We start from the raw sequence: 25791 nt of genomic DNA on the forward strand, positions 1-25791 counted from the left end.
CTAGTGACTGAAGTCTGGGGCTGGCGGTAGATTCATTAACATGCACCTGCTCTTTTGCAGATTCAGAATCTGAAAAATCTTTAAGTGGGTTTGAAACAACAGCAGCCTACTCGTTAGAGGACAACATGGATTCAAAAGATACAATAACTTCAAGCATGTCCGAAGAAAAGGTTTGTGACAGTGGGGAGTCGCTGTCTAACGGAATCAAAAAACACAGGTAGGATGTTGAGCATTCTTGAAGTATTATCATATGCATTAGTGGTGAGTAAAAGACCACAGAAATCTGAAAAGCTAACAGAAAACTTTTAGAACTTTGTTCGGGATGATTGACAAGCAGTTGGTTGTGCTATGATTTTATAAAGAATGTTTTTCCAAGGCTGTTGTGCTCCTTTGCATTGTTTTTTTATGATCCAGTCTGAACAAGTAAAAAATAAAATATAACATGCTATTTAAAAATGGAAACGCTTGTTTTTTATTAGATTTTATTGAAATCTATGTGGATTTTAATTCCTTCATGTATCTTTAATGACCTGTACCTCCTATTGCCTCTTTAATTTCCAGTCATTTGATCCTTCTGTTGGTATCAGGAATGAATGAAAAATATTGCTAGCCTGGCATCAGAAACTCAAATGTGAACAAAGGGAGTCTTATTCTAAAAGTCTCATCCATGTTTTATGTGCTTATTTTGTGTTGTCAAATGATCCATTTTTGTTTGTTTCCTTGCCGATAAAGGAGGACAATAGGTCTGGAGTTAATGAGATGTAACAGACACCACCATTCTCCAGTTTCAGTGAAAGGGCAATGTAACGTTTGTGCTACAGATCAAGCCAGACTTCAACATGTTTCAGAAAGACTGCTTTGGAAGTGTTCTGGATATGCAGAATGATGATGAGAATACCAGATTTCTGTAAAAACAGGAAATTAATATTTAATTTTACAGAAGCAAGCAAGACAGGCTTTAATTACTGTAACTTAAATAGTTAAACGGCAGTAACTGTTGGAAGTGTGTGGTAACCATCAGAGACGTAATATTTCAAGGTTCAAGCCCTGTGTGTGCCGTACTAGGCAAAGACTAAGGCAAATGAGGGCTTGGGTGGAGTTATGGGTGGTTTGGGAAGATAACATAAAGCAGCTGACTAAGCGTGTTGCGTTGCACTGTTGTGCTGTTGGCAACGTGGTATTACGGCCTTGGCTGAGTGCCTTTCCTAATTAGAGCAGGAAGTTCAAGGCAGGGAGGGGGGGGTTGGACAGCAGTAGGTGAATGCAATTCATGTTGCATTCACCTACTGCCTTGAAGAAACAATGAGGAGAAAAGAAGCAATTCATAATCAACATGAAAATGATGGTGCAGGTTGACTTGCATTGTCATGAGGAGTCTGAACAGCAAATGATCTTCTGTTTGCCATAGAAAAGAACCTGCTTGGCAGGTTTTCATAGTGCTACACGGTGCTGTCAGAACTGTATAGAGCAGGTGACTGGAGTAGCATTTCAGATCTGCTAGTTTTATAAAGAGCAATGAAAAGTAATAAACATGTACCTCTGTGTAAGTTGTTTCTCTGAGTTGCATGAGTATAGAATGTTGCAGTAAAATGAGTGCATAAATCGTCTGGCTAATAATTTACTGCTAAAGAAAAGGAAAAACTTTTTTGGATCTGTTTTGCATATATATCAGAATGTATGGTCGTATTTTATAGGACTGAATGGCTGTAGAATGTATGGCCATATTTTATGGGACTATAGATGGCTATAGAGCACATTAGAGGTTGAGCTGTAATGTCAGGCTTTTTTACCTGGCACCTTGGCATGACATTGGAATTTGTCCACAAATATATTGATGCAAGCTGTTTCTCCCCAGAGTTCAGATAATTTAAACTTTACCTCCAAGAGAACCTTCTCAGGGGATTGGAGTTGTGTGGTGTTTCTACTCTCATTTCTGAGGCTCTTGGTGGTAGCGATGTTTGGCCTGGTCCAGCATCTGTTTGATGTCACTTCAGAACTGTGTTATCTACCTGGAGCTGTTGGTTCCAGTCTTTGCCTCCTTTTGTTCAGGGAGTGGTTCTAACCACAGGCATGTGGTCAAATATACTTCATCTATGATGCCACCTGTGTCCTTTTCAGAGCAGAGACTGTAACTTCTTGATGCTGTGCAAAGTGAGGGGTACAAAATGTTTTGATAGCACTTAATTCCATCCTGGCACCCTTAGGTTTGCTTACAGCTCCTGTTTTTTTTTCAACTTCCATTTGTGTTAACCACATGGAAACAAGTCAGTTAGAGAATAGACCAGATTAGTTTATTTTGCTTAAAATCTCCATACCTTCTTATAGTTCCTCAGAGGAAGAGAGGATCTGCAGTTGCATTTAGATTGCACATCTGAGTACCAAACAATGTTTAGCCATCAGTATTAGTAAGACTGTTTCCTGTCTTCATCTAATCTCAAATATTATTGAGTGGTCGAGAATTTTCCACGCAGAAGGTGGAGGTTGGTTTTTGATTGCGGGGGGAAGGGGGAATATGTGCTTTGGTTTTGGAAATGTAGGAATGAATGTGTTGGTTCCAAGGACTTAAAAGTGTTGGGAAGAATACAAAGAGATAGTTGAAGGCAATGCCACATATAAGCTGCTGTCTTATTATGGGGGTTTTTTGGTTTTGGTTTTTTTTAATGGAGTTTGCATCCTACTGATTGTTCCCGGAGTGTTTTGAGAGCAGACTTAACTTGTGTAAACTTTTTGGGACAGGATTTGAGAAGATAGGAGAATAGTACATTAAATAATCTGGAAGCATTCAAATCACTTCTTTTTATGAAGGAATTTTTCAGTGTGAGCCAAGTTTAAAAAAAAAAAAAGGCACTAAACCCAACAAAACATAACAACAAAAACCCCACCCCTCAAAGAGTTCAAGCAAACAAACAAGTGCACAAAAAATCCGTTGTAGAAAAATGTTCTGTAATATGTGCCAACATTTAGCATCTACCTGTCATTGCTGTTTCCCTCTTATTGCTGAGTTTTGTAGTCAGTTTTCCCTTTGATCCTCAAACTAGGGGCCTTTCAGAATGCAAACGTGTTTGTGTTCAACTTTTTGGGAGCTAGGAGGTTATTTGTTCAGGTTTCCATGAAGAGCAAGCTAAACATGCCTTTTTCACACACCTGATGTCTCATTCCCCACAAAATTCCTGTAGTAGTTGATCTGAAATATATATAATGCTTTGGACAAGTGTTTTTGTTAAAGTGAATGATCCTAAATACGTCTGTTGTACTGCACAGAAATTCTAGCAGATGTTTTTGTCACTTAAAGCTAAAATTAACTTAACAAGTTGTTTTTAAAATTGACATCTGGAAGGAAATTTTTGCATTCACAAACCTTTCCTTTAATCACAGAGAGTGTGTCAAGGTTAGTAGGCCTCAAGTCTTGGCTGCCTGTCATTTTTCCACATGTCCTTACTTGTCCCTGGGATCTTTCTGGGTGGCGTAAAACTGTTTTGTTTCTTTGTTTGTACGTGCATGCGTTAGATGGAGGAAAGAACTGACTCCCATAGCAGGTTTGACTGATATAGGTGACAAATACAGATGAGTGGCTGAAACTGCATGCCAGCTTTCAACTAAGTGAACAAACTGGGCAAAGGGACAGGTTAACTTTAATGAAAATGTAAGTTTTATTATGTAAGGAAAGCAATCCCTGTGTATGCTTCAGCAAACTAGAGGTACATGTGTGTGTTTTACATGCAGAAGGACTTAATTAAACACTCTGCTAACTGCCTTAATTTTAAAAATACACAGGAAAAACAAGTAAACACTGCTAATGAAGATAAGACTGAATACTTGGTGGACACTGTCCTCTCCTGGACACTTGTATCCAAGCATTCACAGAAGTGTTTTATACTTAATATTATTCAAGATAATCTGTTTGACAAAATATTTTTTTATGAGTGAAAAATCGGAATAAGGAGTGAGTGATGATATATTTTTCAATTAAGATAAATCCTCCTACCTACTCATCCTCTGCATGGAAGCTGAGTAAAGCAAGTCAGTGTTGGTCTGTAACCTACAGAGGAGTTCAGACACATGACTAGGTTTTTGATTGGATGGGGTTGTTGTATTCTAAAGAGCATTTTTTGGTTTTGTTTTTTCTGAAAACGGAAGCATCAGCCCTGGTAGAGGTGTTTCAGTAGCAGATAAGTATGGGAGCTCTACACAGCAAGTAGGGATACTGAAACAAACAATTTAGACTGAATACTTTTTTTCTCTTGGCAGTGTTTCTGTTTGCCAGAAAAGTAGGGCGGAGAAGAAAGGTACACAGCCTGTTGACACTCTCTGAAGATACTGCTTTAGCTACTTTGAGGGGAGATAAGACCACCTTGGTTAGGAGGGCAACACCATGATTTAGACAAGAGTTATCTAAACTTTAAAACCTTAATAGTTCATGCAGTTTGAGTCAGCTCTAGGTAACTTTTATCTATTGATAAGAATGACTATTGATAAGAATTGGAAAAACTGTGATTTTGTTTTTCCTCATTGGTGCAATAGCTTTATGATCCACTTACGAATTTTAGTGTTGCTGTGGACAAAGGACTTTAACCAGTATTGCCTTTCTGTAAGTAAATTGGATTAATAGTTGAGCTGTAAGTAGCAGTAACAAAACTGAACAAAATCTGTGCCTGATTCCTCATAGAGATGAGAAATACATGCTGTGTTACACTGGATAAATGTTGGTCTTGAAAGTATCCTTAAGACTTGTTTCAGGATGTGTCAGCCCACTGTAGAACAGGCTGCTGTTTTTTCTGTTTGTTCCTAGGGCTGATTTTAGTTAAGTCAATAAATGTCATGGCCCTTCATTGTCAGTATAAAAGTGATTAGCAAAAAAAAAAAAAACCAACACCAAACCTACCCCTCTATTTAATCCTCAGATCTGTTCAGACATAGTGAACTTATTTATGTATCTAGTCAGATTTAACTTACATTTTCTCACAAACACAACTAAACGTCTAAACTAATGTAGACATTCTCTTCCTCTGCTTTAATACAAAATTATTGGTTCTGGTTTTGGAGAAGTTAATGTTTCTGTGCAGGTAAAACAGTTTTAGTACTTCAGAACAGCACTGTCATTCCCCCTTGGTTTTTAATTCAAAAATTATGAAACTGTTACTTTCAAAAGTGAGTATTTGTGTTTCTTAGTCAGGGTTAGTAATGGAAAATTTTTCTTCTACTTTTTTTCCCTGTTCCTTTCCGCAGAACAAGCCTTCCATCTCCAATGTTCTCCAGAAATGACTTCAGTATCTGGAGTATATTAAGAAAATGCATTGGCATGGTAGGTAATCAGAAAGCTGTGATAAAAGATGGGGAGCAGTGGTTTCATTTGAGGGCCCGAATGAAAACTTGCTGAGGAGGTCTTTTGTGTTTGGGTTTGGGGCTTTTTTTATTTTGTTGGGGGTTTTTTTGGAGGGGCTCTCTTTTTTTTTTTTTTCTTTTTCCTTTTTTTCTCTTTTATTTCCTTCTTTTTTAGTTGTTGGTTTGGCTGGGGTTTTTTTATTATTTGCTGCTTATGCTTTCTTTGCTTTCACAACTCAAGAAGATAAGACTTGGTCAGAGCAATATTCTTTCAGTAAAAGGATTTTCTCTGGATTTAAGCCTTTAAGTATTTTGTGGTAACAATTTTTTTATTTTTTTCTACTTTGAGTGTGAAAAAAACAAACCAAACCCAACAAAACAGCTACTTTTATTTTGCTCTTCTTTTTTTCCCTGAGTTTTCCTGCCTCCCCTGGTGTTACTTAGTAGAGCGTGGCCAAATCAGAGTTAGCTGGTTGGCACCTAATCTCTTCCTGCTAAGGGTGAATTGAGAAGAGTTCTTCTCTCTGTTAGAAATTACTTGCTGCTTATAAACCTCTGTGAGCCTCTAACAGTAGCCTGCAGAAGGGAGCATGTGTGTTTAGCCACTGTTGTTTTCTCCTCCTTCCCTTGGTGTAAGTTAGGAGCAGCACCCAGCAATGGGATGTGGAAATGCTGGAAATGCCTTCATTAGCAGCTCCAAGTCTCCTGAGTTGTTATGAAGCGTCTGAGGCTTCTCACAGTGGCTTTAGCAGAAAAGTATTGTAGCCTTAAAATACAAAGAACACATTGAAAGCCTGTCTTGCGTAAGGTGTGTGCAAGCAAGAAAATCCATTATGGTCTTAATTCTGCTTTGCAGGAATTGCTGCACAGAAGTTGCAGTTGCGGGGGGGGCAGCAGGACTTGTAGAGTCTTGTCCCAAAGTGTCTGCCAAAACTCTTGGTGCCAGATGCTGCTGTTATGGCCAAGGATGGTGCTGTTTGCTGTACACATGGCAGGGGTCACTCCATATGCTTTTAATTTGCTGCTGCCAGCAGCTTAAGCCGTTGCTATTTTATGCACTCAGAGGGCATGCTTTTTAAAAATGGGGAAGACAATAAACAACCACCAAGCTGTAGGACTTCTTTTCAATTTTTATTCCTGTTACAAAGGTTCCTTTTTTTCTCCAGAATACAGAATCCCTGTTTTTAACTCCTTAGCTGCCATGTTTCCCTGTGCTTTTTCATCCTCCTACCCCCCCTGCCTGCCCACCTGCCTCCAAAAAAAGATAACATGTTTAAGTAATTAGATGGCCTATATCTACTTTAGGAGTAATAAATAACTTTGTCTTTAAAGGAGTCTTTAATACATCATGCATTGGTAGATAGTAAGTTTGTTTGTTTGTTTGATGTTTGGTTTTCTTTTTGTTTTAGAAGTGGCCTTAACACCAGCATGGTTCTGCTTATTGAGCTTAAAAGGGGTTTGTCCTTTCAGCATTAGCAGAGCCAGGTCAAGCACATTGCATTAGCACTAAGAGCATCATTTATTTTTGTAATAAGCCAATTACACTTGGGTTACTTCAGGTTGATGTATCTAATGATTCTACTTTTCCCACAAATTTCATTTGTGCATCAGGAGCTGTCGAAGATCACAATGCCGGTTATATTCAATGAGCCACTGAGCTTCCTACAGCGACTTACAGAGTATATGGAGCATACATACCTCATCCACAAAGCCAGCTCCCTTTCCAGCACAACAGAGCGAATGCAGGTATGTTGGGTATTGTAGTTTATGTGAGCTCTTGGTGAATACCTCAGGATTTTTTTCCTTCAAAGGAGGAACCCCTGTAATTTGTCACATGTCAGGTTCTCTTTTTCATTAACCAGTTTTATTTATTTGTCCTGGTTTCAACTGGGATAGAGTTAATTTTCTTCCTAGTAGCGGGTACAGTGCTGTATTTTGGATTTAGAATGAGAATAATGTTGGCAGCACACTGATATTTTAGTTGTGCCTAAGCTGTGTTTACACTAAGTCAAACACTTTTCTGCTTCTCACCTAGAGAGGAGGCTGGGGGGCACAAGAAGCTGGGATGGGGACACAGTTGGGACAGCTGACCCCAACTGATGACTAAAGGGATATTCCATACCATATGGTGTCATAAACTAAGGGAAAAGCTGGCTGGGCGCTGCTGTTCAGGAACAGACAGGGCATCGGTCGGTGGGTGGTGAGCCATTGCACTGCCCATTACTTGTTTTGATAATTATGATTCTGTTATTGTCATTATTTCCCCCTACTTTTCTGTTCTGTTAAACTGTCTTTATCTCAACCCAGTGATTTCACCTTTTCTTCCCCCCAGTTCTATCCTCCATCCTGTTTGGGTCGGGCGGGGGAGTGTAAGTGAGCAGATATGTGATGTTTAGCTCCCCGCTGGCTTTAACCACAACAGTCCTTTTTGACACCCCACAAGGAGCAGACTACAAAGGGTTGAGATAACAGCAGATCTGACCAGAGCATATTAAACCAAATTTGTTATAAGCATTTATTAGACTAGTTTAATAGTCTCTGGTTACAATGTTGATTTATTTGCTCTCAGAGTTGCTGCACACGTTCTCAGAGATGCGTTGTGCAACATCTTCCTTGCTGCATATGTTTCCTGTTGAGTTGTTTATCACCTCTGAGGGCTGGATTAAGCTTATCATTTTGCTGTACTTTGTAACACTGTCTCATGATATGATGGAATTGCTGGTGGTGAGTCTGAGCTGGTATTTGTACTCAGCATTGCCATCATCTCCATACTTTGGGAGCCATCTATAGGAGACTATTCATAGCTACACCTTTTGCCTTTCCTCCTTGGAGAGCCAGTCTAGCGGGGGAGATACCTCCATCATCCCCTTCTCCTTCAGGCTATACAGTAGCTCTTGAGAATTTTGGATATCATTGGGATGTTCAAACCAGCATTTTCCTTTTGCTATGTTTCCTGAATGTGTTTGAAGTTTTGTTTATAGTAAAACAACAGTTTATGGATACCACTCAGAGATCTGCCCCAAGGCTGGGTAGTTATGAGTGGCAGGATGCATGAGGTAGTATGGGCAAGTGCCTATAGAGGAGTGGGCACCTCCAGCATTTTGGAATTTCACCCCTAAACAAGTGCAGAGTCCTGAAAAATTAGTACAATGTTTGGAAATAGAGAGCAGGAGAAAGAAGTAGTTGAGACAGACTACTACTCTGAAGCAGGGCAATCATGAGAACGGGAGGAAGAAGAACGGTAACCGGTGACTGGGAAGGAGGAAGATGAATATATAAATGAGGCAGTAACTACCCAATTCCTATCCCTGAGTGAGCTGTGAGAGATGCAAAAAGATTTCAGCTGTCGTCCAGGTAAAAACACTGCTCTGATGTTGGGCCGGTAGCCTGGAATTAGAGGGTAAGGAAGCCAAGCAGCTTGGATCCCTTTCTAAGGAAAAGGGTGTTGACAAAGTGATTGGAAAAGGAACACAAGACCTCAGGTCAGGTGTGAAGGAAAGGTAATCCTTCAAGGAAGATGTTATTTTGTCACCCAGGCAAGTGAAGCACCCTGGAGAAAGGTATCAGTACCTGAGGGAATTAGCCCTGCTGGAGGTGATTTGTGATGACCTAAACAACAAGCAGTTATTCAGAAATCCACGTTAAGTCAGGTGCATGCAACTCACATGGTGGAAGTTTGTACAAAACCAGGACTGTTGTGGTTTAAACCCACAGGTAGCTAAAACCCCAGACAGCCACTCATGCCCTCCACGCCTCCTCCATGGGATGGGGGATAAACCTGGGGGCGGGAGGGGAGGGGGGAATAATTAATAGAATATACAAACCAAGTGAAATAAAGTGCCATTGCCACACTGCCTGCTGACCAATGTCCAGTCAGTTTCCAAGCAGCAACAGCTCTTGGCCAGCTTTCCTCTCTGGGTTAAATACTGAGCATGATGCATCCTGTCCTGCCAGCCTACTCACTGGTGGGGTGGTATGAGAAGCTGAAAGTCCTTGACTTTGTTGCTAAACATTGCTCAGCAATAACTGAAATAGCAGCATGTTATCAACATTATTCTCATTCTAAATCCAAAACACAGCACTGTACTGCCTGTTTGAAAGAAAATTAACTCTATCCCAGCAGAAACCAGGACACTTATCTGGGCAGATGTTTTGGTATTGTGTAATACCCATGACTACTGTTGATTAACTGTGTACTCTTACTCTTCTGAACAGTGTGTTGCTGCATTTGCTGTCTCTGCTGTTGCCTCACAGTGGGAACGTACAGGGAAGCCATTCAACCCATTGCTTGGAGAGACCTATGAATTGATCAGGTAATGAACAGGAGAGTGGTATTCTGTGTTTCGTTAGATTTGTCAGGTGGCTTGCAGACTGCACTTTAGCTTGGAAGCTTCCAGCCATTCTAGCAGCTGCTGAAGGTGTTTGCAATGTGTGTTGGTGTTCACCAATGCACCTTCCAGCAGAGGAAAGCTACTTAACTTTTTAATTCTGAGGAAGCAAGTGAAATTTGCTGAGCTTAAAAACAAGTTTTATTTACAAAAATTAATTTTTTTTCCCCTGAAACCTTCTGAATGAAAAGATGGGTGTGGTACATAAGGGAGGTGTTAGAATTTTAAATATTCATTACTTGAGTGTGCAAAATACATATAGGCAATATGGGTCTACTAGCGTGCAGCTGCACCTGGGGCAGATTTTTCTTTCAAGGGAGGTTTTGTCCTGTGTTTATGCAAAAATTCAAGAAAGAGGTCATTATCAAAAGTAAATATATTGATTCACCGGCTCTGGGAGTTCTTGTTTCCTTTTTCTATTAGGTCATCAGCTATTTAGAATGAGGATGTTGTAGGTATTATTTTGTCTTTTGGTTTAGCCTAGGCTTTTAACTAACTCTTGCACTGAGTACAGCAACTGTGCATGGGTCCAACTATCTGTTTCTCCTCAGGGGGAAGAACTGCAACTTCACTATGCTTGATATGTAGATACATGGGTTTGATTGTCTTTATTTTGCAGGGATGATCTTGGATTTAGACTTCTCTCGGAGCAAGTTAGCCATCATCCACCCATCAGTGCTTTCTATGCCGAAGGCTTAAATAATGACTTTGTGTTTCATGGATCAATTTATCCTAAACTCAAATTCTGGGGCAAGAGTGTGGAAGCGGAACCAAAAGGCACGATGACTTTGGAGCTTCTTGAGTAAGTTGATCAGTAGTGATTGCACAGGCACAGTGCCTCATCCCTGATGCATTAGAGTCCCACAGCTTAAAAATGAACGTGTCCAATACCCACATCCTAAAGTCTGATGGCTGATCACTTTGCAGGGAGGAGGGGATGAGAACATGAAAGGAACTGCCATCATTTCCCCATATATATTCAGCATGCTTATAGTAGCATTAGCTGGGGCCTGTGCCCGTATGTTCTGCAAGTGCCTGGTAAATCTAGCATGCTCGAGTCCTGTTGGCTTTCCTCATGTCTTTCATTGCTAACAGTGACTGCACTGAAGTGACTGTTTTAAGGAATTGATCAAATCAGTAGCAATAGGTTGATAGACTTCTTGGGTTTACTGACTTATTGCCATGTCCATTTCAAGGCTTGGAACAATTTATAGATTGATGGCTTGTTGCAGGAGGGACATCCAGTACAAAGGTATTTTAATTTTTTCTTTCCTTCCCTTAGACACAATGAAGCCTACACATGGACAAATCCTACGTGCTGTGTGCATAACATTATCGTGGGCAAACTTTGGATTGAGCAGTATGGAAACGTGGAAATAACTAACCATAAGTAAGTTGACAGTGTTGTGAGTGCTTTCACTTCCTGCAAGTTTTAAAAGGAAAAAGCATTTGGAAGTAATTAGTGCTCTCTTGTTCTGCCCTTAGAACTGGTGAGAAATGTGTACTAAGTTTCAAGCCCTGCGGCCTCTTTGGGAAGGAGTTGCACAAAGTTGAAGGGTACATTCAGGACAAAAGGTAACACTTTAATTACAAATAGGAAATATATGCCTGCCCTTGCTTTTTATGGGAGCTGTAGAGCTAAATGCCTTTAACACAGTCTGTCAAGGGCACTAACCTGCAACAGCAAGCTTATGAAATGTGCAACACCAATAATGGAAATTTAAGAGTTACCCTCAAAAGTTGTGCTTTCAAATATTTTTGTCTGAAATTGTGAAATAAATCTCTTTATGCTTCTTTGTAAACTTAATGTGGGGTTTTTTTGACAGCAAAAAGAAACTGTGTGCGTTGTATGGGAAGTGGACTGAGTGTTTGTACAGTGTTGACCCAGCTACATTTGAAGCTTACAAAAAAAATGACAAGAAAAGTACAGAAGAGAAGAAAAGCAGTAAACAGGTATTAATCACATAAAGAGGTGGTATCTCAAAAGCATGATAAAACTGCTAAATATTTTATTAGCATTTAAGAGCATTAAGATTTCTTTTCAGTTATCCTCTCTTTCCTAGTAGGATACAAACTGGATTGGATGAGTACCAACATTAAGGGATAAAATGCTTTCTCTTTCTTGGATTTGTATTCAAATTTACCAAAACTTGGTGTGATCTAAATACTATCAAATTCCTTACTTGCCTCTTCCTCCCAAGTTACATGGAGGAGATAACATATCCATTAGTTGGACCATTTCTGATCATATACATTTATATTCTAAGAGAAGGACTTGGGTCTCCTAGAAGCAGAACAGACTAGTTTCTCATCCTGATAGAACATCATATTTTCCAGCTTTTACGTGGAATTTTTGTATTGCTTTCTATTAAATTTTCACAACTGTAGAAATGCTGGCATTTTTTTTCTTCACAATGGATTTCTTTTTTCTTTTGTGGAAAAAACCCTCATTCATAATTCATCCAAATTTCTGGTACACTTTTTGTTCAGGAGGAGTGATGATGGTGACAACAGCTTGATGAAGAACAGCCACTCACTCACACAGTAGCTTAAAACAGGGATTGTTCTCCTTTGGTGACTGCAGCCAGATTTTTTGTTGTTTTGGATGTTGGTTGTTTTTATACTTAAGAAAAAGAACTCATTCAGATGGATAACTCTGAAAGGAGTTGCTCTTGTGCAGGTTTAGATTGTTGCTGTATCTGAGGTTGCTCCAGTGCTTATCATCAGGAGAGTGCTAAAGCACTGGGGATTGCGGCTTCTCTATGAGTCCAAGAGCTCTAGGGAGGAGCAAAGAAAAACATACCCTGTGTCTTTGTTCAGCTTCCACTTCACGTTTTCCAACAATGCTGAGGATGATTGTTGCTTTTCACTTCAAAAAGAAGCATCCTGTTGCATAAAGCTCAAGCTGCAGTGTTGCTCTGACTCTAGAAAAACATGCTTTTTCTGCTCATTTAACAGAACTATTTCTCTGTAGAAAACTGAAAGCTTGGTAGTGGTAGCTATGAATCAGGTAGTCTTTGTTGAATATGTATTCCCACTGCCCCTTGTGTCTGAGGAGCTGATATTTTCTGGGGTTTGAGCATCTAGTTAAGCCAAGTCTCATGTATAGTGTCTGGATGTGGTTTGTTCCTTCGTGGTAGTGAAGGATTCATTCAGGTGCAGAAGTACACAGCTTTTCAAACTTCTCCTAATTAGAATTTTCAGATTTATGTAGGTGTTTCCTAGCTATTCCTTCATGCTGCATTGCCACTAATGAAGGATTGCTTTTATCTCCCTTGAGGGAACCTGCTTGGATGCGAGTCCTTTTGTAACTTGCCCCAGATTTTCCCCTGAATCCCTTTGATTTTTATAAGAATAAAACTTAAGGGAAAAATAATTTTGCAGGAAACTAGACAAGCCTTCATATCTGCAAACTCTTCAACATCAGAAGTTAGGCCAGGATGCTCTGATTTCTGCTCTGAATGAACTAGTCTTGTTTTAAACAAGATGAAGGATTTTGTGTAGATTTTTTCAGTGCAAATACCTGGAAAAGCATAATGTAAGGCAACAGCAACTGCTTTCACACGCACCTAGTTGACGGGTTGACCAGAGGTCTTGCTTTAGCAAGCCTGTTAATACTCTCCTAGCTAATACTCTCCTACTGAAAGGTTGAGTAGCATTGAGCATGAAGTATGGATCATTGTGGCAAGAGCATGTGAAAATCCACGTTTTACCTAGTTCTCTGTAATTTTATGGCATTTTTAAGATTATGTATACAGCACGGCACAAATTGTAGTGTGTATTGTAGCCTTTCTGTAAAAGTTGACTTGGAGTTTGGCACTCTTGTATCAAAGTGTCTTTGTTTTGATACAAGAATAACTTTTCTGATCTGTTCCGTTTCAAATTCCCAACTTCTGCAGGATTGATCAGTGTCCCTGAAAGGGCAGAACGATAGGTTGTCAGTACAGTTCAGATGTACTCAACTAAAAGTCCTGTTTGTCCTCCTTAGGAGCTGAAGGACTGAACCTGGTCTGCATGTTGTTCTGCTTACTCTGCAACCTGTTCATTATTAAAAGCACAGTGAAGTGCTTTGCAGTGAAACAGAATCCTTACTACAACTTCTCATTTTCTTGGAAGCATAACATGTGAATCCTCTCAGAGGACAGCTGAGTGCAGGGTACTGGGTACTGGATGTTTTCAGTCTATTATCGGATGCAGTCATGGAAGAGCAAAGCTTATTAGCAGCAGGATTAAAGCTGTTGGCATGTAGCCCGAGTATTTAAGGCATTAATTGCCTCTAAATTCAGCTTTAATCTCTGGTGGTCTCTGAAGCGTGCTGCTGTTTTTAGCTGTGATCGTGACACCAGGTTTTCTTGGGAGAGCCATATTCATTGCCTAGCTTGTCTTTAGTTCGATGTTGTAACATACGCTTGTGTGGTGGAAATAATGTCAGCAGCATCAGAGCCCAGCTGCTTTAAAGCTGTGCAGAAAGAGGGGGATGGTTCAGAACTACTTCAAGTCACATATACTCTGTGACCACCAATAACTCTCTACTGCCCTAGTAACCCTGGGTGAAGTTCTTCCTGTTCTGGGAAAACCATTTCACAGTGCTGTGGCCACAGCTGCCTCAGGCTGTGTGTCAGACTCTACAGGATACCCTTCCCAGAAGAATTAATCTAGGATATTTATTTCACATTTGCAGTTTGCCATTTCAGTAGTGTACTGGTTAATGGAAAGGAAGGTTCCTCTGGGCAAAGTGCCGTAGGAAAGGCTTTCTGCTGTGCACAAACTGGGCAACGTCTGCATTATGTGCTGGCGTTTCTTTGATGTGGAAGGATAAGGAATGTGACTTCTATTCTTCACCTTTAATGAAGTAGTGATGAAGTTAAGTATCAGGCATGAAAATGCTTGTGTTTGAGGAAACAGGACATCTCTGGGGTGGAAAAATTGACGCTTCTTAACACATGAACACCCAGCTTATATCTACAAAGATACCGCTCCAAGAAACTGTTGGTAGTCTTCCATTGGGAGGGAGTTGGGAGTATGTGTGCTATGTTAATGCTATTATCCTTCTTGAAAAAAAAAAAAAAAGTAATTGTTGCTGAAATTACTCGCTTTTGGTCAAGGAAATAATTTTCTGTAAGTTCCATAGTTGGAATGAATTGGTATAAATAGTTCACAACTCCAAAGAACTTTTCTTTGTGTTCTGCCTTTAGGTGGGCAATACTGAGGAATCAGATGAGATGCCATTGCCAGATTCTGAGAGTGTGTATGTTATTCCTGGAAGTGTTTTGCTATGGAAGATAACTCCAAGACCTCCAAATTCAGCACAGGTAAGCTATGCTTCTCATTATTGAAAGTGTGTGCTATCCTGTTATTTTGTATGTTTAACACAAATCAAAAATCCATTTGTTGTCTTTGTCATTAGCCAGTCTGCATTTGCCTGTTTATTGCAAAAAACTCCCTGCTGCAGTTCTAACTTTATGATGTGGGGTTGTAGGGATAACAGCCACAGGCAAGAATATAGAATTAGCAGAATTTCTGTGGAAAATGGGATGTTTCATGTAGCTAGTGGTATGGGGGCATTCCCCACCTCGTCTCCACCCTGTTTCCCCCACTGAGGCACCAGCCTTGTGAGAAATCTCTTCTGAAGGGCTTTACTAGAGGACAGACACTTGCAGGGACAGACACTCATGCCTGCATGGCACAAGTTGGAGAGCCAGTAGGTGGAATACAAGGGTATTGTGTGTAATTGCCAAGCCAAAGAATTGGAACAGAAAAGATGCCCTCACTGGGTTAATCAAGGGGGAAATCTCTCTACAGAAGATAGGGAAAATACCAGTGGGACTGGAAAAAGAAGATAAGAGAGAAATAGTGCACTGAGTAATTGGATGCTGGCCTGCTTAAATAGAAACACTGAGGATCACCTACACTCAGCCTGACAGTGCAGTTTTGCTGGTATCTTGAGCATTCCTATCTTGAGTGATTAAATAAGAAAAGAGCCCTTGGATGTTTGTTTTTAGGCAGCAGTTTTCTTGTGTATGAAGACTAGCAGCTGGAGACATTGTGAAGTCACCTTTTATCTTTGTCTCTGAATTTCAGATGTATAATTTTACCAGCTTTGCTATGGCTTTGAATGAGTTGGACAAAGAAATGGAGAGTGTCATTCCCAAAACCGACTGCCGGCTACGACCAGATATCAGAGCTATGGAAAATGGAGAAATAGGTAACTTCGGTTATTGGCAAAGATGGTCTTATTTTTTGTTAAAACTGAGGGACTGGGAAAAAGGTTGATAGAGGGACAGTTAAAGTAGCTACCCATATGTTCCTTCACGGTGCAAGGCAGTAACTCATCAACACAGCTTTCTGCAGGTTGTGGTGTGCTTCTGGTGGAAGGTTTGTCATCCACCTGTTCTGGGGATGGTTGGGATGGAGCTAATTTTCTTCATAGCGACCCAAATCTGGTGCTGTGGTTTGGTTCATAACCAAAGCAGTTGAAAACATCAAAGAAGTATTTGTGAACTTTTTGGTTTGCCTGTTTCCATCAGCCTGACGCAGAAGGAATGTTTTGATGTGCCAGTTCTGAGAAATACAGTCTAAACTATTAAGGAGGAACTGTAGCTCCAAAAGATACACTTGATGCATAATCATTCTTCACTGAGATTTGAACACTACTGCTGTCCTAGAACAGTGAATTAGAAATACATAATGAGACTTTCAGTGAGTAGAAATAGTGCGCTTTTTAGAAACATCATAGAGATTGTTACTGTAGATGCCATAGAAAGAAAAGTGTTTTCTGACATGGTGGTAAATACTTTGATACAGTGTTGAACACCCTTCCCCAGGCCTCTTTTGCTCCTTTTTCTTTAGCATTTTGCATATTAAATACTTGGTTCAGAGCATCACAGTCTGTTTAAACTTGAAGTGCAAATAACTATGTTGTTAGCAACAACTGTATTCCTTAATGATACTAGTGGCATCAAGGTTGTATAGCAGGTAGTTATACACACTGGGTTAGTGGCTGGCAGGGTACCTGGGAATGGCTGAAAGAAGTAGTTAAGAGAATCATTCTTAGAAGACTAAGATGTGTATGAAATGCTTTTTCTGCATGTTTAGGATCATAACCCATGCTACCTTTGAGCATTAACAAAAAAAATGAAGGGATGCTGCAGAGAGACAATTCTTTGTGGTTTGGAAATGAATATTCCAAAGCTCCGTTGATCAGGAACTAAGGACTTGTAGCAAATTAGCCCAAACCTCAACAAGAAGCAGGTGGCCAGACATCTGAAATCAATCCTGCGTACCTTAATTAGTTTCCCTCCTGAAATAAAATTTATGTATGCTACCTCCCTTAGCACATGTTTGCTGTCATGTAAACATTTTTTTGGGGTTCTCAGGCCATGGATAAACATGCATTTAGCAGTCTTAAACCCTGGAATGCCATTGGCTCATTCTGTGCCACAGCTGTGCTCTTAGACTAAACCAGTAACCTTCAGTGTTATGTAGAAAGCTTTTTAAATGCACAATTTTTACTACTTCCCTTATTTATTTGCTGGGTCAGATAAAGTAATGTCCCTGTCTTATCTATTACTCTTAACATCTCTTGGTTTATTTGTGTGTTTTTATTTCTTCAAGATCTGGCTAGTGAAGAAAAGAAGAGGCTAGAAGAAAAACAGAGAACCGCCCGCAAAAATCGTTCAAAGTCAGAGGAAGACTGGAAGACGAGGTTAGTGAGCTTGCCTCTGTGTGTCTGTGTAGTTATGTAAAGGTTTTGAGTATTCAGGTTAACTGACAGGCTGCACCGGTGACGTGCAGTGTTGTGTCAGCATGAAGAGCAGACATCCATCAGGTCTGGTAGTGCTGCTGTTGTATTTGCTTACTCAGGCTTGGTCTCAGTTCCTTCCCTCTCACTGCTTGCACATTCATATACAAACTGTGTTGTCTTTTCTGAGCACCTCTTGGTTCTGACACGAAAAAGATGATGTCACTGATAGCTGCTCATAAGGACTGTTGTTGCTGATTAATTTATAATTGACTCAAATTTACATGCTTGGCCAAAGAGTAGAGGAAATGCTTCCTCTGGTGAACTTGACAGCTTGCTGCCCATGACTTCTCAGATCAGTGGCTCTGTGCTGACAGTACTGTGTGCTGAAAGTTGGTAAAATGATTTTATCACCCAGCTATCTGAGTCACTACCTTCTTTCGGAGAGGGTTACTAACTACAAAAGTGAGAGGAGCTAAGGGAAAAGTTAGCTTACAAGGGATTTGCCACGATGTTTTAGGGATTTTTTACTTTGTTTTTTTTTTTTTTTTAACTCTGAGAGGGGTCAGTGGGGGAGCTCTTACATACAAACTAAAAAGAAACTGTGAAAACATGACCAAATGAATCTAGTTTGACCAGACAAGGTCAGCTTAGAAGTATAGTAATAAATTGACAGTATCTTTACAGAATAAAAATGGTAAGGTTAAACTCTCTATAAGCAAACAAGCTTCATCTCTTCTTTATTAACTAGCTATTTATACACTGATACTCTGTGGATTAAATACCTTTAAAATGTTTGTAACTATAAATCACTTTTTTCTTTTCTTTTTTTTTTTTTTCTTTTTTTTAATGAAGTCACCCATCATGCCAGAGTCCCAGGTTTGGACATGTCTGCCTTTGTCTTTTTCCTCTGCCTGCACTCTTAAAGTGTTGGGTTTGTTTGCCCTGAGACTGGTGGAAAGTAACACCTTTGTAAAGCTTTCAAGTAAACACATTAAGTGATGGACAGCCTCGCACCTCTCTCCCATTCCTGAATTCAGAGTGGTTCTAGCTCTCATCAAATGTTTCCAAAGCAAGGGATAACTATATTGTGTTCTTCCAGTGTAACTTAAGGTATAGCTCAAACCACCTGAGGTTGGTATTGGAATTTGGGGAATTTCCATGGGGCAACTCGGAGCTAGGGTTTTCGGGTTATGTAATTAGTGCAGACACCATTCACAAGGTTCTTCCATAGCTATTGTGCAGATACTCAGCATGTGTCTGGGATATCCTTTAAGAATTCTTTGCTTTCCAGGATGTTTCTAAAGCCTTGGCAGAAAATTCCTAGTGTTGAGCTCTAATTTAGTAGGAGTGCCAGGTGTGACAGCCTATAAAGGATGAACATTAAGTGTTAGGGAGAGTTGTGCTATGGGGGAAAAAATGTATGCTGTGAAGGAGAACTCTTCTACCTGTTCCTAGAAGGTCATCTGTAGGTCTTATTCTGTAATGAAATATGATCTCAGATTTAAACTACTGCAATTTCCTTGCCACAGAAAAGCAGGCTTCTTGCTTTGTCCAGTAGAGTTCCTCCCTCGTAAGACAATTCTCCAAATGTGAGTTATTTTTGTTTAAATTATTCTGAATCCATTTTAGAAGTGGAGTCTTGGTGTTTCTCAAGAGGTGATTAATGTTGAAATTTATTATTTTAGATGCTGACCAGTGATCGTAAGTCTTGAGTAAAAGAGATCAATTCAGTTTTGAAACCCAGCAGTGGTTAGACAAATCGATGAAAATCTGTCCCCTTTCCCCCTCACTTTTGCCTTTGGTGAGATTATCTTATTGCTTTAGGTCTTATATGTCTCTTCCCATTGCTCTTCCTATTGCAGTAGGTTGTCACTGGAGTTGGGGCATGTTGTCCTGACCTGTACAGGTGTTAAAGACACACTAGTGAGGTACTGGGTGGTAGAATTCTCTAATCCGAGAGGTGAGATAATGGTGCTTATAGCCCTCTCTCACGGCAAATGCTCTGGAATGAGTTGTTACTGGTGAACTGGACACCTGAGTGCACCCGTACACTTCTTCTTTGGGAATAGCTGACTCTTCCTGTGTGGAGGAGAAGCAGTAGTGAACTATATACAGTACTATGAATAAATGACTTCTGTTGACTTCAATTCCCTTAACCAGGACAGCAGAACCATCAGAGTGTTCAGGTGTTCAGTTTGCCACTGTGAAGTCACTACAAGGCAGTTCTTCCAACACACATCTCAAATCCCCTGAGCCAAGCAAGGCTTGCCTGTTAGCTGCCCTGTGTTCTAACATAGCACTGCAATACTGGTGGCCTTTATGCTTTTGCTTTTTAAAGAGATCAAGTCATATTTTGGTCTGAATGTGCTGTGATTTCTCTTCTGAAAGCTTATGGTACCGTAGAAGGGAAGAGTAGAGTTAAACAGGCTGCCTTGCACACAGATGATTTACCTAAGTGAGTGTGTTCGCTGCAATGAGTCATAGAAAGGAAGAGCTGGCTCCTGTGGTCAGTGAGAAGGTGACAGGAAGCTGTGGAACACATTAACCGCAGAAACAGCTTCTAGCAACTTGGTTTGTGCCATAAACATGGCCTGGCAAAATAAAGCAAGAAGGTAAAACGTTTGAGGTCTGGCATTGTGCACTGTTGAGGCAGAAGATTGAGTAACTGGGGCCAAACAGAAAGTAGTGTTCAGTAACAGCTGCACAATTGCCAGGAACGTGTGTGGGAGAGGAAGGAGGAGGCAGATTTCTCTGCAGTGATGGTACTACTTCCCAGTAATATGGCCTTGTAAATGCTCCCTGTGGTAGAGGTGGATAGTCCCCCTCACCCCCTGAAAGGTTATGTACCTTCAGAGGTGGGATCTGTGCCTGTGTGTTACATGGTGCCTCCAGATTAGGCAGGAGGGGATAGGGAAGGAAAGAAATAGGGTGTTTAACTTCAGTGTTTCTGCTAATAACCAGCTTAGTAAAAGCTTGCAAATAACTCCATGCCAATGGAATCAGCTGAACCTCAATTCAGGGCATTCAGATGAGCCTCCCAGTGCTAACAGTGCAGTGTAGCACAGTTAAGTTGTAATAACCCAGGACTCCTCCTGCAGCCTGTGGGTGATATTTCGCCTGCACTAAGGGTAGCTGGCACACTTGTTCTGAGTTAACTGCTGGTCAAACTGAAGGAAAAGGAGCAAATGCACAGGAGGTGGAAACAAGGACAGGTAACCTGGGAAGAGTATAGAGCTGAAGTTTGGTTATGTAGGGATGGGATGAGGAAGGCCAAGGTGAAGCTGAAACTGAACCTGGCAAGGGATGCAAAGAACAGCAGGAAGGGCTTCTGGAGTATGTTAACCAGCAAAGGAAGGTAAAGAAGGTGTATGGGCACAATAAACAGTGCTGGAAAACTAGTAACAACAGATGAGGAACAGACTGAGGTACTCATCAACTTTTTTGCCTCAGCCTCTCTTTCAGCACCTCTTGGGTGGACTGATAGCAGGATGGGCACTGGGGGAGCAAAGTCCCTCCCACTGTAAGCAAAGATCAGGGTCATGACCACCTGAGGAACGTGAGTGTATATAAGTCTGTGGGACCTGATGAGATGTATCCCAGAGTCATGAGGGAATTGGCTGAAGTAGTTGCCAAGCCATTCTCTGTGATATTTGAAAAGTCATGGCAGTCAGGTAAAGTCCCAGGTGACTGGAAAAAAGGGAAACATTGTACCCATCTTAAAAAACGGTAGAAAGGAGGATCCTGGGAACTACCAACCTCAGTGTCACTTCTGTGCCTGGGAAGATCATGGAACAGATCCTGCTAGAAGCTTTGTTAAGGCAGGTGGAGAACAGGGAGGCAATTTGAGACAGCCAGCACAGCCTCACCAGGAGCAAGTCCTGCCTGACAAACCCTGTGACCTTCTATGATGGAGTGACTACAGCAGTGCAGAAGGGAAAGGCTACAGATGTCATTTACTGGACTTCTGTAAAGCCTCTGACATGATCCACTACAACAACATCCTTCTCTCCAAACTGGAAAGAGATGGATTCAATGAGTGAACTGTTCAGTGGATAAGGAATTGGTTAGATGGTCACATCCAGAAGGCAGTGGTCGACGGCTCAGAGTCCTGATGGACATCAGTGACAAGTGGTGTCCCTCGGGGAAGGGACCCATGTTGGGAACAGTGTTATTTAATATCTTCATTAAGGACATGAACGAAGGGGTTGAGTGCACCCTCAGCAAATCTGCAGATGACACCAAGCTGAGTGGTGCTGTTGACACACCTGAAGGGATGGGATGCCATCCAGAGGGATGTGGACAAGCTCAAGAAGTGGGCCCATGGGAATCTCACGAGGTTTAACAAGTGGAAGGTGCTGCACCTCGGCTGGGGCAACCACTGGTATCAATACAGCCAGGGGAATGAACAGATGGAGAGCAGCCCTGCCAAAAGGGACTTGGAGGTGCTGATGGAGGAGAGGCTGGACATGAGCCGCCAGTTTGCACCTGCACCACAGAAAACCAACCATATCCTGGGCTGCATCCCCAGCAGTGTGACAAGCAGGTTGAGGGAGGTGATTTTGTCTCTCTACTCTGCTCTGGTGAGACCCCACCTGGAGTGCTGTGTCCAGTGCTGGGGTCCCCAGCACAGGAATGACCTCAACGTGCTGAAGGAAGTCCAGAGGGCCACCAAAATGATTAGAGGGCTGGAGCACGTCTCCTACGAGGAAAGGCTGAGAGAATTTAGTTTCTTCAGCCCAGAAAAGAGAAGGCTTCAGGGTGACCTAATTGAGGCCTTCCAGTACCTGAAGGCACCCTCCAAGAAAGATGGAGAGAAACTATTTACAAGCACGTGTAGTGACAGGATGAGGGGGAATGGCTACAAACAGGAGGTTTAGAGACAGGAGGTTTAGATTAGGTATTACGAAGAAATTCTTTACTGTGAGGGTGGTGAGGCACTGGAACGCTTGCCTAGAGAAGCTGTGGATGCCCCATCCCTGGAAGTGTTCAAGGACAGGTGGGATGGTACTCTGAGCAATCTGGTCTAATATAAGGTGTCCCTGCCCGTGGGAGGGGTTATGGAAGTAGATCATCTTTAAGGTCCCTTCTAACCCAGGTCATTCTATGATTCTGTGATGAAGTGCATTGCAAAACAAGGCTTTGAAGAACAGGGGGTAATCTAGATCCAAGGAAATAATATTTTTCTGTTTTCAGGACTGCAGTGCTTGTGGTGTTTACATGTCTTGCAAAAACTGTTACTACTTATGCATGCCAAAATGGTTGTTCACAACTGCTTTGAAGTAAACCTGTACCTGTCCTTTTTTATGCAGTAATCTTGGCAGCCTCAAATGACAAAATACTGATACCAATAGTATCACCTTGGAGACATTCAAGTAGTGTGGCAAATGAGATCTAGTCACTGAAGATGATTTCAAATTCACTTACTTACAAATTTAAAACCAAGAGAGCTCCTTCAATCACTGTAATTATTGCTGAAACTGCTGAAGATGCAGCAAAGCAGTTCTGAACCCCTATAGAAATGTATGTTAACAGCTTCACTAAAATGCTGTATGTTTCCTTGCAGATGGTTCCACCAAGGCCCCAATCCTCATACTGGTACGCAGGACTGGCTTTATTCTGGCAACTACTGGGACAGAAACTACTTTAACTTGCCTGACATTTATTAAAATGCAGTAAGGAGCCTCTGACTGATACAAATAAGTCTTAATCCGTTTTAATGTTTTCCCTTGTTCTACTTATCTCCTGAAAATACTGACATGTTATCAAACAGAATATTAAGCGTCTCTGCAATAAATCTGGTGGTACATGATCTGCAGTCCTAGAGGTAGGGGAATAACTTCTCTGGCTGATGGTGGGTCCTGCGTGGACAAAGTAAGTCGCCGTGATTTTGAGCTGCCCTGATTACACCTATATTAGGTTGTGGTGTATGAGGATTAGAACACCTTGGGCTGTTCTGTGAATACTTTGTTTTGTAGATAACATTGGCACAAGTAAAACTTGTTTTATTTATTGTGACATGGGAATGTTTAAAAGCACACACAGTAATTGCAATATTCTATTAAATGAAGAAAGGGTGTGTCACTTCTGTAAAGATGTAATTTTTCATAAAGTGACTTTTCTTTTACTAAAGTAATTCCCTTAAATCCTGCGCTCTGGTCAAGAGATTCCAGAAGAGTTCCTGTCTGTGGAGCATTAATGCAGTTCTTTAAGCTGGTAACATTACTCAGAGGTATTTATTCAATGTTTTGTGCAGTGTGTTTTGAATCTTGCTCTCCTGTTTTGCTACCAACCTTATGGTTTAAGGAATTAAGAGCCATTGAAATATCTACAGATTTGATTTGAACTGCACACTAGTAACAGGTTTTAAAAGAATCTGTTTCATGCACTAGAAGTTCCGGTGCCCAGCACCACTGCAAAAAAGCAACAACGTAATCAGTCCAGGGCCTGGTGGAACATGGCAGGGGGACAGGACTGTGTCTGTACTGTGCAAACTCCCTGGGAGGAAGTCTTGTGCATTTCAGAGGTAGTACAGCACCTCAGTGAGGCCTCCTGTGCACAGCTGCTTTACCCCTTTTCAGTGGGGTGCATTCAATCTTAGAGTGTAAGTTTATATTGAACTGTGTACAGAGCTTCTAGAGGGCAACCTGCTCTTTGTACAATATTTTAACTGCTGTCTGGAGGTTAGTGTTAATTGAGTAATTTAATTGCTACTAAATAAAGGCTTCAAAACTTCTTGCACCTAGTCTAAAGTGAGTGGTATTTGACAGTGCTGACCCCTTCTGAGCGAGCCTGGTCCAAAAGCTGTTGCAATGAAGACGGATGGTGTGCTCCCCTATGCTCCAAGGACCTCTCTTCTCCTTCTGGGGCAGTGGGGATGGTTGGGGAACTGAGATGTGGCAGCTCAAGTCTTCAGGGTGGACTTCAGGGTGAAATCGTTAATAAGGCCATGAGATGCCTTCAGTTTTTATTCCAGGCACCACTCAAATTACCCAGGTTGTGATGCTGAGACGTATTAGATAGGCCCCTGTCATGTGAGGGCCCAGCTCTCACAGTGACCCACAGATGCAGAAATTAAATACCTGCCCTGTCTGTTGGAAGCCTCATCCCTTGCACTCGCACCTCTACTCTGGCCAGTGATTCTTGAAGTCTGTCTTAATTCCTGTGGGACTTGCAGGTATGAGTGAGATCTGCAGAAGCAGCCTCACTGTTGGTCAGTGCAGGTCACACAGCACTGAACACTCATTGCTAAGAAAAACAAAAGCATTTAGTTCCTCCCTGCCCCCCATGCATACACCGTGTCAGCACAGTGAAGAGGCTGGGCTGCCCTTCAGTGAAACAGCTGCAGCAGATATGTCTGTGGGCACAATTCACACAAAGCTAACATTTGAGATGATGTGGATGGCAGTTCTAATTGCTGGCCTTTTTTTTTTTTTTTTTAAGCATTTGTTTAACATTATTTGATTTATTACAATGTAAATTCCATCTCTCCTGACCTCTTCCTGAAGTCCAAACAGCCTCCTTTCTCAACCAGGTTAAAAATTAACGTGAACTCAGAAGAAAGTGCAGTAAGAACTACTTTTTTTTGCTACCCAAATGTACTCTAAGGTGAGTATATTTTGCCACACTCTGAATATTACACAAATGCTAAAAGTTTGGGCTCTGGGCATAAAGATGTATATAAATGTGAGATTCAAAACTTGGGTACTTCAGACTAAAACCAGAGCAGGACTAGTACTACTAATTAATTGCAAAGTGTAACAAGCAGATGAAGGTGTTTGGTTTTTACTAGTAGAAGCTTAATTTAATCATTTTCAAAATAAAGTAAGGTTTGAGACAAGGAGTTAAACAATTTGTCCTATGTAACAGACCATGCACAAGTCATGCAAGAAGCAAGCTCGCTTCTTCAGGCATGGGGGTCTGATGTAATGGTAACCTGTCCTTGCAGTACTGTTAACTTTCTGCAGGAGCACTTACCCCTGTGTGCTTACTGCCGGCTGGTGAATGTATCTTTGCAGACATCACATCATCCAGAAGGACGGCAACTGGGAAAACACGGGGCATGCATGGCTTAGCTGCACCAGTTAGAACTAGGGCTTGCGGATTTCTCAGCTGGCCTGGCACCTGGGAATGTTGTGAATCTCCTCCTAGCACCTGCATCTGGCTGTGCAAAGACAGCAGGGCTAGAAACAAGCTTCCAGTCCTGAGCCCACGAGAACAAAAGGTAGAGAATTTCCCACACCCTTTTTCTTGAATCACATAAATTGGAACAGAGACTTATGACAGCTACACATGTTGTTGATCTTTTTCCCCTGGAAAGGCTGAGGGTTGCTCAGTAAT

General features: G+C 41.3%; 1 protein-coding gene across 5 annotated transcripts in view; it reads left to right on the forward strand.

Annotated features, from left to right (window-relative positions):
* Nucleotides 1–24186, forward strand: part of OSBPL1A (oxysterol binding protein like 1A) — an 86589-nt gene extending 62403 nt beyond the window's left edge. For all 5 annotated transcript variants that reach the window (XM_027887576.1, XM_027887577.1, XM_027887581.1 and 2 more), the window contains 12 exons: nt 61–217; nt 5227–5302; nt 6934–7068; nt 9538–9635; nt 10330–10512; nt 10993–11100; nt 11196–11285; nt 11537–11663; nt 14906–15022; nt 15792–15915; nt 17325–17415; nt 23018–24186. In XM_027887576.1, coding sequence (XP_027743377.1) covers nt 61–217; nt 5227–5302; nt 6934–7068; nt 9538–9635; nt 10330–10512; nt 10993–11100; nt 11196–11285; nt 11537–11663; nt 14906–15022; nt 15792–15915; nt 17325–17415; nt 23018–23120 — 1409 coding nt within the window. In that variant the 3' untranslated portion in view covers nt 23121–24186. The remainder of the gene's footprint in view (nt 1–60; nt 218–5226; nt 5303–6933; nt 7069–9537; nt 9636–10329; nt 10513–10992; nt 11101–11195; nt 11286–11536; nt 11664–14905; nt 15023–15791; nt 15916–17324; nt 17416–23017) is intronic.
* Nucleotides 24187–25791: the final 1605 nt, after the last annotated feature.

This window comes from Empidonax traillii, unplaced genomic scaffold, assembly GCF_003031625.1.
Source record: "Empidonax traillii isolate 1590-97213 ecotype Southwest subspecies unplaced genomic scaffold, ASM303162v1 scaffold215:size2007263, whole genome shotgun sequence".
Classification (NCBI taxonomy): domain Eukaryota; kingdom Metazoa; phylum Chordata; class Aves; order Passeriformes; family Tyrannidae; genus Empidonax; species Empidonax traillii.